Source organism: Arvicanthis niloticus, chromosome 24 (assembly GCF_011762505.2).
Source record: "Arvicanthis niloticus isolate mArvNil1 chromosome 24, mArvNil1.pat.X, whole genome shotgun sequence".
Classification (NCBI taxonomy): domain Eukaryota; kingdom Metazoa; phylum Chordata; class Mammalia; order Rodentia; family Muridae; genus Arvicanthis; species Arvicanthis niloticus.
Window position 1 is genome coordinate 4,288,311 of NC_133432.1, and position 14,246 is coordinate 4,302,556.

General features: G+C 49.6%; 1 protein-coding gene across 1 annotated transcript in view; it reads left to right on the top strand.

Annotated features, from left to right (window-relative positions):
• Wscd2 (WSC domain containing 2) overlaps positions 1–13,868 on the top strand; it is a 92,652-nt gene extending 78,784 nt beyond the window's left edge. Inside the window, exons 9-10 of the mRNA XM_076922428.1 lie at positions 2,024–2,224; positions 12,879–13,868. Coding sequence (XP_076778543.1) covers positions 2,024–2,224; positions 12,879–13,231 — 554 coding nt within the window. The 3' untranslated portion in view covers positions 13,232–13,868. The remainder of the gene's footprint in view (positions 1–2,023; positions 2,225–12,878) is intronic.
• The last annotated feature ends 378 nt before the right edge of the window (positions 13,869–14,246 follow it).

The window sequence follows — 14,246 nt, forward strand, 5'->3', positions numbered from 1 at the left end:
ACAGGCTTCCTAGTTTGCTTTCACCTGCTGTGATAAACACTGACCAAAATCAACTCAGACAGGAAAAGGGCAGGAGTTGAACTAGAGCCCATGGAGGGGTGCTGCTTACTGGCTTGTTACCCAAGGCTCGCTCAAGCTTGCTTTCTTATAGAACCCAGGGCCACCTGCCCAGGGGTGGCTCCACCTACAGTGGGCGGGGCCCTCCTATATTAATCATTAAGCAAGACAATACCCCACACACCAATCTGACAGAGGGGATCTGAGTTGAAGTTCTGTCTCCGTGAGTGTCTCTAGTTTGTGTCAAGTTTACGAAAACCAACCAGCACACGAGGCCTGTGCCTTTGGGTCCCAGCTCTCTGTATGTGGTTTGGGTTTCTCAACTCATTTAATTAGCACCTACTATGTGTAAGGCTCCTATCAGGATTTGAGCCCAGACGCTCAGCAGAACTGGAGCTGTCCTGTCATTTTGAGCTGCTGGCTAGGGGCAGGTCAGACATTGCGGATAGAACCATCGTCCTCAGAGTCCTCAGAGAAGGCACTCTGGGATCACGGAGGCCAGGGAGGGATCTGAAGGGTTTTCATCCCCTGTGTCCAGTTCAATGAACCCCACTTTGCAAAGGTTCTGAGATTCTGTTCCCCCCCCCCCCCAGTGGCTTGAAAGAGGGGAGGTGAAGCAGCCGCCTGGACACCTGGTTCTGCCCCTCCCACCAGCTCCCTCCTGGCTTCAGAGAGCGATGGAGCCTGTCAGTCTGAATGTTCATGGTACCTTAGATGGGGCCTGGGCTCAGGTTCTCCCCCTCCTGAGCCTCAGCCTCTTTATTTAGAACAGGAGGAGTCAGCAGCAAACACAGAGATTTTCTGAAAACACAACCAGATAATGGCAGGAGGGGACCTGGGGACACGGATCTAAGGCACCGCATATTGGAGCTATGAGAACACGGGGAAGCATATTTTTCTGCAGCTCTGAAGCCAGGACTTGGAACAATTGTCCGGCGTCTCCTCCATGCCTGAGGGTCACATGGTCCCCAGATAAATAGATAATTTATGTGGTGACTCTTAAAATTGATATTTAAATTTCTGTAAGGAACTGCTGGGTTCATTAGAAAACAGGGGTGTGGAGGGCGGTGGGGTCCTGGAGGTGGAATTCAACAACATTCCTCAGGGAAGCCAAGCCTGTTGTCCCTCCTCGGGGACATAAAATTCTTCTGACAAATATTCTGCCTAATGGCACCACTCCCGTCTGCTGACCATTTAGACTCCAGAGTAGGCGTTTCTCGACCAGCATGGTTAATTTTCAATCTTCACGGTATCGCATGAGGTTGACACCATGGTGGCGTCCAAGACACAGCATCTCAGGTCTCCCGAGACAGGGAAGTAACTTTCCATGTTGTCACCATTAATGACATCATGGATGCCTTCCTTTGGGCGTTGGGAACTTTTCTTTACCGTTTTTGTTGGTTTGGGTTTCTAGAGATTGGAAGTCCCACACTATAACAGGATGACTTGGACCTCAGGGCCATCGACAGCATGGGGATGTCAGGTGTGGGCCCACACAGCTAGACCTGAGGCCATGATTCTGGGGACCTATTTTCTGCTCTGAGAGTGTTGGGTTCTTGCATGCCAACTGTATCTCCCCAGTGCTGGCCTTGTGAGAGAATAGATTGCAGTGTAGACAAAATGAAGGTCTCAGGTGGAAAGTCTTTGTCTGAGGGAAGTTTGGCATGAGGCCCCACACCCCCATCCTCAGTGCCCACAGGGCAAAGTGCCTCTGTGAACGTCAGGACTGGTGATAAACAGCTGCCCACAGGTGCCCAGAATACACACAGGAAGGAATGGCCGGGTGAAGAAGACAGTGAGGAAGCCTGAGGTGGTGTGCGTGCGTGCGTGTGTGCATGTGTGCGTGCGTGCGTGCGTGCGTGTGCGTGTGTGTGTGTGTGTGTGTGTGTGTGTCTTCGCGTGCGTGTTTCTTACCCCACTCCCCCACCTCCCCAGCTTCTAACTTCTTGACTGGGGTTGGGCACAGGATTCAAAGGTGAGCGAGACCACTGGCGAAGTGGGCGGACCATCTGCATCAAGACCCACGAGAGCGGCCAGAAGGAGATCGAGGCCTTCGACTCAGCCATTCTGCTCATCCGCAACCCCTACAAAGCCCTCATGGCCGAGTTCAACCGCAAATATGGAGGCCACATAGGCTTTGCTGCCCACGCCCACTGGAAAGGCAAAGGTACAGGAGGGAGGACCTGGGACAGCGTGGGGTACGGGGTGACCAGCAAGGAGCTCTTAAGAGCCAGGAAGAGACTGTGCAAAGCAGCAGCTCTGAGCAGCAGAGGTGCCGAGGGCCACACCCAAAGCCCAGGAGCTAAGGATTCCGCCTTTACTGTGAATCTTGATAACGGGACTTTTGACCCTTCCGCTTACTTGAATAACTCTAACTTTCTGGACTTGGGGGGGAGGGGGATGATAAAATTGTAGGCTAGGAGGTACCCCCTCTCCTCAGCAGCTACGGTTCTCATTACAGTGACAGAGGCACTGCTAGTCAATCCCAGATAGCATCGATTGCCACATTTGTGGGTCCTCTCCTGGGTATCACATGGCCTGCATCCAGACCCCAGCCTATGTGGTGGCATGACCCTACAGCTGTGTGACCAGTATTACTGTAGTGAACCTACCGTGCTCGGCCTGTGTTACAGCAAGCAGGGCCCGATGCTCTTCCTTGGGTAGATGAAGAGTCCTGAGCCAATGAGCAGACAGTGGCTGGAACAGGGAGTTCAAACCCAGCTGGGTCTGAGCTGAGAACACCCTGGTTCTCTCTTTACTAATGAGGAAGTGCGCCTAGAGAGGAAAAGACCACTAAGGTCACTGGGATATACAGTGGCCAAACTAGCCAGCTCTTCTCTTCCCAGGCTTCCCAGGGTCTGAGAGAAGGGGCGTGTGGTTATCAGCTCATCGCTGTGCAGGCCCTGTTTCTGTCAAACCCTCTAGGAACTAAGGAGAAATTTCCTGTGCAGGGCATATGGGGCTTGGTACGCACCCCAGGTCTGCTGAGCTGGGATCCCAACCCAGGCATTGATTGACACTCTTACACCAGCATCTTCCCCAGCAGACACCTTGCCGGCCTCTGTTTTCTTAAAGACGCTGGAACCCCTAGACCAACACCAAGTCAGGGTGTTCGTTCAACCAACTCAAAACCAACAGAGGTCATATGGAGGATTGGTCCACACTCATCTCATCCTGGGGCTGCATTAGCCCCAGAAACCCCTCTCTCCCCAGGGAACAGAGCCTCCATTCTCCACCCCAGCCACTCACTCATTCCTCTCCTTGGACATCCTAGGGACCAGGACGGGGGGGGGGGGGGGGGGGGGGGGGGGGGTGTCATTAGCAATGCAAATGACCAGGCTCCATTCCAGACCTACCTGATCAGAGATGCTCCATTTTCACAAGCTTTTGAGGTCCTTACACACACACACACACACACACACACACACACACACACACACACCTACCTTAAGTTTCACTGCCATAAACCCTTACTATTCATGTGTGGCTGGGGACCAGCTGCAGCAGTGTCACCTGGGAAATTTGAGGGTCTGTATCCAACAAGATTTTTGCAGGGGCTCTGATGCTCTCACAGGTTTTGAGACCTGCTTCGGCCCACCCTTGATAGACAGTGGGCGGTCACCTGGGAGAAGCAGAGGCCACCTAGCAGCTGTGTATGGCCAGTCACGGTAGTCCTGTCCTCTCCTGATTAGAGCTGAGATAAGCCTCCCCACCCCCCAACTTTGGTTCTATAACGTTAATTTTACAGCCCCTCTGGAGCAGGACGGAGGCGAGATTTTATGTGATATGATTACACAAGGTGAATTGTCCTGGATCTGTTTAATGAAACAGATCCTGTGTTTAATGATTCCATGGGGAACTGGCATGGAGAAACCATTCATCAGGGCCTGCTTCCTCCTGACAAGGAGCTGGAGCAAAGACTGCCAGGCTGTGCACAGACAGGTGTACCCTGCAGCTCCTCGGGGCACCTTTGTTTCCAGATTTGTGGGTGCTTATCAACTACCAGGAGCCCTGAGCTAGCAGAGGGCTTTTGTTTCTGTTTCTGTTCTTCTTTGCAATGAAGTCGTGTAGGAGCTTTGAGAGGTGGGCGTTTGGAGTGGCGTGGGCACACATCTGGTATGGGAGAGCTCGGAACAGTTTAGGGAGCTGCTATGCTTTGGGGGCAGAGTGGAGGAAACTCAGGCCAGCAAGAAGGGCCAGGTGAGGAGTCTCAGGAAAAGCTGGGGGCCACCATCAGGGATTGCCATAGGCAGCAGTGACTCTCCTGCACCTGGTGCTCCATCAGGACCTTTGCAGAGCTTATTATCCTAAGATATCAAGGCTGCCCGTTTGCAAATCAGTACACTGAAACCCAAGGAGGGCAGATAGCACCAACAGGGTCACCCAGTGCGGGTGGAGAGGAGCAGGGTCTCCAGCCCAGGGGAACCTGGCTGCAGAGTCGTTTATAGACGGCCCCTATGTCTCAGCCAGCACCCAGAGGTAAAGGACAGCAGGAAGACAGAGAGACAGCTTCCTCAGAACAAGAGCTGCAGGTGATGGGATCAGAAGACAAGCTGGATACACCAGGCAAACGTCTTCAAGAGGGTCACATGTAGCCTCAACCTGAAGTCTGGAACTGTGGGGTGCTAGGTGACAAGAGCCAGCCTCACCCGGGGTTCTCCTGGGATGGTAGTAGCTGTCCTGTGTCACCAAGGATACCAGGAGGTGACTCAGAACTAGGGACAGGCTGAGGAAGGGAAGGAACCCCTGTGTATGCTTAAAGTCTCCTAATCTCCCAGATACATCTGGTCCTAACCCATTATAACAGTACGGGCCCAATTAGTCAGCTGCCTTGTGAATAATCTATTTGAAGAATAAAAAATAACCTGTCGTCAGCATAAATATTTCTCAAGTAGCCGCGGGGTTCCAGGAGGAGACTGGGAGAGGCATCTAAGGACAGCTCTGATGTGTTCTGTCAAGAACAGCAGCCCTTCATCAGGGTGCAATTTAGCTGTGGGAAATTTCAATTTAGTTCAGCAGCGACTCCTTCCCCAGTTCCTGCTGGGTATCAGGCTGTGGGAGGGACCAGGGATAAGGTTGGTGGTGGCAGGAGTTGATCTGGGCCAGTCCAGACTGGCTGAACTGGATGGTGTTTCCCTGCTGTGTGGCCAGGTCACTTTACCTCCCTGAGCCTTGGTCCCCCTTCTGGTGATGAGCACACGGTATTTGGTAAGGATCTGTAGTCACCCAGCAAGGGGTTAGGATTGAGGAGGGTTATGAGGATCCACTGATCTCTCACGTGCTGCTCCCTCTAGAGGAGGCTGCGGAGTACTGCACCCTCCGCAGTTAAGCCCTCAGTGTGCCTCTTGGGATTCTCCTGGCTCTCCAGCTGCTTTCCAGGCTGTTTGCAGCATCCCCGCGCCCACCTTTGGTGTCTCCCGGCTTCTCTCCCGCCTGAGCCTCAGCAGTTCTCCCTGAGATCTGTTCTACAACTGCCCCTAAGATCACGCCATCACCTATCTAAGGCACCCTCCCAGTCAGGTAACTTCTGTTAGCATCCTGTCTAAACTCCACCCCACAGTTACCTAGCAACAGCCAAGTAGGCCTGGCCCACTATAAAAGGGGCTGCTTGCCCCCTCCTCTCTCTTTTGATCTCTTGCCTCTTGCTCCCCCTAAGTCCCCTCCTCCCTTCCCCCTCTCTCCACGTGCTCATGGCTGGCCTCTACTTCTCTACTCTCTCTCTCTCTCTCTCTCTCTCTCTCTCTCTCTCTCTCTCTCTCTCTCTCTTTGCCTTTCTCTGCCTCTACTACCCTCTCAACTCCCCTCCCCATGCCCTGAATAAACTCTATACTATACCATCGTGTGGCTGGTCCCTCAGGGGGAAGCGATGCCTCAGCATGGGCCCGCTGAGACATCCCCTCCCCCATACCTCACCACACACCCATAGAACATATATTCTACCTCTTTGTCTTTTTATAAACACATCACTATCACATGGTAAGATAGCTGACGAGCTCCCAAGAGGAGACAGTCCTTTACAGTTTGAATAAAGTAGAGAGACCACAGGAAGGCGCTTAACCATCCTATCCCCAACCCCGGGGTCTCAGATTGCAGTGGTGACAGATGCGTAAGCAGGGTGGCCACACAGGAATGGCTCGCTGTGTGGTCAGGAGGAAGAAGGAAGCCTGCAGAGCCCAAAGGAAGCCTGTGTGAGCCCTGGAGACCGGGGACGATGATGTCATACTTAGAAAGATCAATCAGTGAGGACAGCAACCATCCTTATTGAGCTCTGGCCGCGCCCTGTCTACAGCCCACCATTCCCTGTGAGCAGGCTGTTATGGCTTCCAACACCTTGGTAATAAAAGGCCCACTCTGTGCAGCCAGACAGACCTCCCCAATCCTCCTCTGCTTCTCACTCTAAGTGACCTTAAACAGCCCTGGCTTATTCTATGCCTCAGTTTCCCCTTCTGTTAAATGATGACCAGGTGGTGATAGATACCTGTGGGGACTGAGCAGAGTTAACTCCTACCTACATCTGTCTAGTGAAAATACAATCACAATCCAGCAATATGCCTTTATAATTAACATGTCAGTGGAAATCACAGACCTATGGTATGAGTAATTTATGTAAGTTATACGTACTATAGATCTATTTTATAAGGCTGGGCATGGTAGCTCACGCCTTTAATCCCAGTATCAGGAGGCAGAGGCAAGTGGCTCTTAGAGTTTGAAGCCAGCCTGGTCTATAGAGTGAGTTCCAAGCTAGCCAGGCTACACAGAGAAACCCTGACCTGAAAAACAAACTAAAAACTATTTTTATATAAATTTTATAACATTTTCATAGTATAGTCTGGGAGTACGTTGGAAGTACTTAGGTACAGGCCTGATCTTTTCATCAGAATAGAGTCTTTGATGTGATGTCTTTTTTCTTTCTTTCTTTCAGTTGATGAAATCATCTAGTTTATACTTTGAGGAGGGTTCTGTAGCTAACTTTGAATTTAGTTATCCTTTTTAAAAATTTTTTCGTTAATAGTCCAAATTGAATAAACAGATGTAAATATTTGTTCATCAAAAAGTCTTGCCAGACAGTGGTGGCGCACACCTTTAATCCCAGCACTTGGGAGGCAAAGGCAGGTGGATTTCTGAGTTCGAGGCCAGCCTGGTCTACAGAGTGAGTTCCAGGACAGCCAGGACTACACAGAGAAACCCTGTCTCGAAAAACCAAACAAACAAAAAAAAAAAAGTTTTACAACCATTATTGAATTTAGTAGGACATTCCAGATAGGTATAACTCTCAAAACAGATTTAAAATGATTAAAGCAATGACTGACTATTCAGAACGCAAAGGCTTTGTTCAACTGGGAGACATTTAATCACAGGTTTAAATGTCCATTTAGTCAAAGGATAGACAAAGAGTTTGCTGTTGTTGTTTTAAGTGATTTTTTTTTGGTAATAATTACTAAGAACAAATCAATACTTAAAGTATAGAGAATTAAGCATCAATTTTATCTCAGGGCATTGAATTGATCTTAAGCTTCATAACTTCAATATTATTTTTAACCTTGTTATAACCATATCCATTTTTTAAAAACAATCCTTTTGTGACATATTTTGATCTTACTATGATGGCTATTACAAAATTTAGAAAACAGTTTTAATGAGGTAATTTTAAAAGGAAGTTCTGGAGGCTGTAATGTAAACCACGGGAAATATGGTATCTTCGATATCCAATAGTTATAAACCCAGGTAAAGCACACTGGCCTGATTTAAGTTAAATGTCTGTTAGGGAGTTAAGCCACTATAACAGGTGCCTTGAAGTGTTTTGCTTTTGCGTATGTTCCGGGTTTCGGTGTCACTGATGGGAAAAGCATTTCCTTTTATCCGTCTTTACCAGGTTATCAAAAGTATGAGGCGTCCAGAGCATGACAGAGCTTAGCATTCATGACTTTATGACTCTTTTTAATTAAAAAGAGTTGAATAATTCCTTTAAATATCTAATTACAGTGTAATACAGTAAGAAGATCTGTAAACTCTTAAGATGTCTATGCAAACCCCAAAGTAGGTTTTTAAAATGACAGATCAAAAAATACACATTTAGGGTTTTCTCACACACTGGCCTTGGCAAGATGCAGACCTTGAACACCCTCTGCCCCCGCCCCTTGTTCCTTTGCTTTTAAAGAGACTGTGGTGCTCAAAACTATTCCTGAAATGTTGGTATGCATATAAACACTCACAGATAAACAAGACACATCTAAAGCACAGACATGAGGGAGCTTTTTAATCTCTGGGATAAAGGTGTCTGGAGCTGGGTAGGGCAGAGGGCAGAGCCAGGAGAAAGCAGCAACTGTCACTAGGAAAAATGTTTGCTAGAGAGGAGAGATTGTGTAGTTACTTCATACCCTCTGCTGGATAAGGACCAAGGAGGTGGCATCTTCATCAGAATTGTATCTTGTAATTAAAGTTATTCATGTTATTCAAGTATTTAAATTTGAAAACCATGCTAATTGTCCCAAAGAAAGATTTAGGACCATTGAAAGGGCCATTAAAAGAAGAAAAAAGGAGATTTAGTCTGCGTGATCACACTGGGCAGGGGGACAGTGAGATCTGGCAAACCCCTCAAGTCTGTCTTTAGGGACTTAAAGTAAAATGGAGAGGGGCGAGCAGTCCGTTACTGTCCCTGTCTGGGATTCAGGCTTATCTATAAGTTGTTACAGTGTTGCCATCACTCTGAAATCTCTCTCAGGGAGACACCCTGGCTGGCAACCCTTCCCTTTCCCAGCATGAGATTCCTGGGGGTGATTCTATATCCTTGCTTCACACTCTATTAGTCAGACTGAGAATATCTTGAGAATATCTTCATTTCTGCCAGACTGGTCACTTGGTGGGGGGGTGGGGGGGGTCAAGTTTTATGAGGACGATGTCTAGAAAAGCCACGTGTTACTACAAATGGCCGAGGGGCAGAGCTGGGTGGGTCTGAGAAATGTCTATGTTGGTGTCCGGGCCACTGAGACATCTACAAAGTTTCTTGTTTAGACCCCACGGAAGCAAAGGAACACAGGACCTCATAGTCGGGAGAGCAGACGGACAGACGGACGGACGACGGGAGACTCCCCTTGAGGATGAGGCTTAGCTTAAGTCCTTGTGACTGCTGGGGACACACAGACATTTGCTTATCTTTACTAGCCTGAGGAATCCCCCAAGCTGGGGCCAAGCTGAGATTTTGGGCTTTGAGGCTGAAAGGAAGACACTGACATAAGCATGAGAGGGAAAGGAAAGCAAGCTTCTCAAAGAAACAGTAAGACAGGAAGTGACAAAGACTCAGACCAGGGAAGGGAAGGCAGGCCAGCGGTTTTAGAGTTTGCCTTTGTTTTGACATAAACCCCTCTAAAAAGGTGGTGGTGGTTGTTAGTATTCAGTCTAAACTCCACCTCCACAGTTACCTGGCAACAGCCAGGTAGGTCTGGCCCACTATAAAAGGGGCTGCTTGCCCCCTTCTCTCTCTCTGTCTTGATCTCTTCTCCCTAGCTTCTCTCTGTCCCCTCACCCCTCTCCTCTTCCCTTCCCCCTCTCTCCACGTGGTCATGGCCGGCCTCTACTTCTCTACACTTCCTCTCTACTCTCCCCTCTCCCCCTCCCCCCTCCCCCCCCCCTCTCTCTGCCTCTACTGGCCTCTACTTCTCTACACTTCCTCTCTACTCTCCCCCCTCCCCCTCCCTCTTCCCCTCCTCTCTCTCTCTCTCTCTCTCTCTCTCTCTCTCTCTCTCTCTCGCTCTCTCTCTCTCTCTCTCTCGCTCTCCCTCTCCCTCTCCCTCTCCCTCTCCCTCTCCCTCTCTCCCTCTCCCTCCCTCTCTCTCTCTCTCTGCCTCTACTACCCTCCTGGCTCCTGTTAGTATTCCGTCTAAACTCCACCTCCCCAGTTACCTGGCAACATGCCCTGAATAAACTATTCTATGCTATACCGACTGGTCCCTCAGGCGGACAAGATGCCTCTGCATGGGCCCTCTGAGACATCCCCTTCCCCCACACCTCTCCACACACCCACAGAACATACTCTCTTTATCTTTTTATGAACACATCAGTGGTGGTGGTGGTGGTTTTGATTTGGGGGTTTATTTTTGAGTTTTGGTTGGTTTGATTTGGTTTGGGGGGGTTGTTGTTGTTTTTATTTTTTGTTTTGTTTGTTGGGTTGGGGGTGGTTTGTTTTTTTCTTGTTTGGGGGGGGGGTTGTTTGGCTTGTTTGTTTGCATTCACTTTAACTCACATGACTCTAAGAGCTCCGGACTATTCAGAGTTGCCAATTCGATCACGTTTTGGAGACCGTTTCATGTTTTAGTTAAAGCCAATCTGTGATTCTTAAGACGTTCATTGCCTAGGACTCCGTTCAGCGCCAAAACCTAAACCTGGAGGAGGAAAGTGCTTTCTAATCTTTAGTCTATTTTGTTTCCCTCCCCCCACCCAACACTTGCAAGTTAGTCAGCAATTATCACTCAGGAGCCTGCTAAAAGACCAGATGGCCACTTGTCTGCAGGCACTTCCTCCTTTCTGGAGGCCTTGTTCTCCCCCCTCCCCCCTCTCTCATTTTCTCCTGAAAAGTCACCTGTCTATGCTAACTAGGGAGCGTGTGTTTTGGGTCATTTTTATGAGCTGGTTTTAGTGGCTCCTCCATGTTTACACAAACATGGAGGAGCTCAAGACTGGTGTGAGCAAACCTTCCTACGTATCTTTCCCAAAGAGCCAATATCCCAGCACTCCGGAGGCAGAGGTAGGCTGCTCTCTGAGTTTGAAGCCAGCCTGGTCTACAAAGCAAGTTTTAGGACAGCCTGGGCTACACAGGGAAGCTCTGTCTCAAAACACAAAAACAAAACAAAAAACCCTAACCAAAAAAAAAAAAGTATGTTTCCCCCACTGCACGTCCTGAGATGTTCCCCCTTGACTTCAGCGCACTTTGGGGTGAGGTGGAGTGGGTGGGGTGAGAGGGAACGAGTGTCTCTTGTCTCCAGGGGCTCTATCATCAGATGACCACAAACCTCCTAAGCTAAAAGTCACAGAGAAGTAGCAGGAAAAAAAAAAAAAAAAAGCAGAATTAACCATTTGAGGGGGAGTCTGGAAGCAAAGGCCGAAAGTTAACAAATCAAAAATTTTCAAGGACAAGGAAAACCAAGACCAAACACAAACCAAAATGCCCTTGGAGTGCCAAAAGCAAACGGAATACACGGAAAACAAGGTAAACAGCTGAATCTAAAATGTCTTTAGAGTTCCAAGTGCAAGCAACCCAAGCCAAAGGTTAGACCGAAAGGCTTTCAAACAAGCACTCAGAGCAGATACCTTAAAACAAATACTTTGAAAGCAGACAAAAAGAGATACCTCACAAAGCAGTGGTCTGTTAACCAGCTCAGAACAGACAAATAGGCTGTCCACAAAACCAAGGGAGGTCGGGAGCCCAGGACAGAACTCACCAACCAAGCAGCTGAGGAAACATCACCAGATAGCCAGGACTCAGTGGATCCCGGCAGGTGCCTGGCTTCCAGTCAGGCGATTCCTCTGGAGAAAAAGTGAGCCATGTTTGGAACCTCACACGTCACCATATCCGATGACATAAAAACCATAGCTCTCATCTTAAAGGGAATATGAGAGAGCTTATTCTGGAGCCAGTGAGTGACCGTGACCCAGAAACACAAATGTAGGTTACTCCAGATTCTGTGTTCCAATGGGGAAGCCGAGGTGTTTGTAGTTTGACAAAACAAAGTCGTGAACCAAGGCAGTTTAAAATACATTGGCGGGTACAGCAGAGAGGAGGGCACCACAAGACAGGGGAAGCCTTTCTATTGGGCCAAGCTGCTGTCTGGTGATGTTTTTAGCCTTGGGGTTGGTAGATGCTGTTAATAGATTCCAAAAAGTTTCTATTAGTCAGGGGGAGTTAGTTCCAACACAGAGGTGCGCAAAAGCAAGCTTTGCTACTCTGTAGGGTTTTTTTCTTCTTCTTCTTCTTCTACCCTTTCAACCCCTAACAACGATGGGAGAGAAAAAAAAAAAGGACAGAGAGGAAAGAAAGAGGGATATGATTAGAGGAGTCAGGTTTCTTGGGGCAAGTTTGATCTTTGCCGTCAGGATATCTAATTTCTTCTTCTTTCTCTCTTTCTCATTTTTTAAGACACGACTCCTTAACAAACCATAACCAACAATGACAACCAACAACCCTTCCTCCCCTAAAGGCCCTAGCATTTATCTACCCTCTGAAAAGTCCCCAGAATCCCCAGTGTCACACAATCGCAGAAACTATCCGCAGCTGGCAAAATCATTTACCTGCTTAGGACCCCAGGCAGATCATAAGACAGCTGCTGTGGGCGGTCTGAAGCGGACCCACCCACGCCTGGGATTAGAACAAAAGCATATTCTCCTATTGCTGTGTTTTAAAAAGAAACCAAAATTGTCACTACCTAGGTGTTCCAGGGGTCTAACTAGCCCAAGGCAAGGTAATTAGCCCGTGGATCTGCAACATTCCAACCACCCCCACAGAATGACAGCTCTGATCATCAGTCTCTGCCCATACAGCTTCTTCCCAGTTCTAGTTCCTGAGTTCAAAACCCGGAGCTTCAGCCTGGTAGGCAAGCAAGCGCTCTCTGCTCCCTGGCCCCTCCTGTATAATTTTGCATCTCTGTACCACCACGTTTGATGATACCTATTTACATGTTGTGGTCTGTGTCTACAGCTGTGCCTGCAGTGAACCAGACACCAGCCAGGGGGTGTGTTACCCCAGAACGCACATGTGGGCTTCAGGAATCTGGAACGTTTGTCATCTGCCCATCTGGTGGTGTGGCTGACTTTCTGCTCTCTCCCCGCAGAGTGGCCTGAGTTCGTGAGAAACTATGCCCCGTGGTGGGCCACGCACACGCTGGACTGGCTCAAGTTTGGCAAGACCGTACTGGTGGTTCACTTCGAAGATCTGAAGCAGGACTTGTTTACGCAGCTGGGCCGCATGGTCAGCCTGCTGGGCGTGGCGGTTAGGGAGGATCGTCTGCTGTGTGTGGAGAGCCAGAAGGATGGCAACTTCAAGCGCTCCGGGCTGCGCAAGCTGGAGTATGACCCTTACACGGCCGAGATGCGAAGGACCATTGCCGCCTACATCAGGATGGTGGACACAGCACTGCGCAGCCGCAACCTCACTGGGGTGCCTGACGCCTATGGCCCAAGATGATGGGCAGCCAGGGAGGGACCCAGCACCCCGTGTCCCTTGGCTTCAAAGAGCTGGCTTCCTTCTGGCACAAAGACAGCCCCAGGCTTCTGCCTCCCTTTAGGAAAGGCCCCTCCCAGGCCTCGGGAGATATCTAGATACCTTCCCCTGGATAGTAGGCTGCCTGGTTTGGGGTGTCCCTGTCCCTCCTTGGTGGGAGAAGGAAGAGGATAATCTGGTAGGGGTTGGGAGGTTCTGGATGTGGCAACTGGTGGACCTTTGTAAGCAATGAACCCTGCTCTGATTGGGTGGGCCACTGCCTCTTCCCCTGAGCAAGCACCAGCTTCCTGATCTCTCTCAGGCCACCTCTGTCTGACAGCCAGCCAGCTGGGACCTGTCTCCGTGGCCTTGGGTGTCTGACTTCTGAGGTATACGGAGTCTGGTGCTCTGACATTACAGTGGGAGTCCCACCAGGCTAAAGCACATATGAGGCCCAAGCTGGGTGTTGTCCCACCTCCAGGAACCCTGTCTTGTCTGCTCATGCTATCATGTCTCGGGGGTAGGGGTGACACTGGGGTTCTTGATCCTTCTTCCAAAGTCCCTTAGGTACCAAAAAAACAAAAACAAACAAACGAACAAAAACCCAACCCAACAGGTTGGCCAAATGTCACATACAAAGCCCGGAGGACCCATCTTTGCAAGGTAGGGCCTGCAATGGCTATCTTACACTGCCCCACTGATTCCTTAACCAGGGAGTCCTATACTACCAAGGGCAGGGAACAAAAGTGCTCCAACTCAGAGGGAGCTACACCCAAAACTGTCCCCTACCCTCCAAGTCTTCGCCACCCCCCCACCCCCAGCCCCCTTGCTTGTAGCCCAGCAGGGCCAGCCTCCACTGGGGACTCCTCAGAAACGGGGTTGAAAAATGTCTTTCCATTCCCATTATGCCGCCGTGCTCTCTCGACGCTGAGACACCAAAGGATTTCTGACTCGAGTCACTGATCACGTTTTAGGAAGCATGCATCCAGGATCCCGTCTC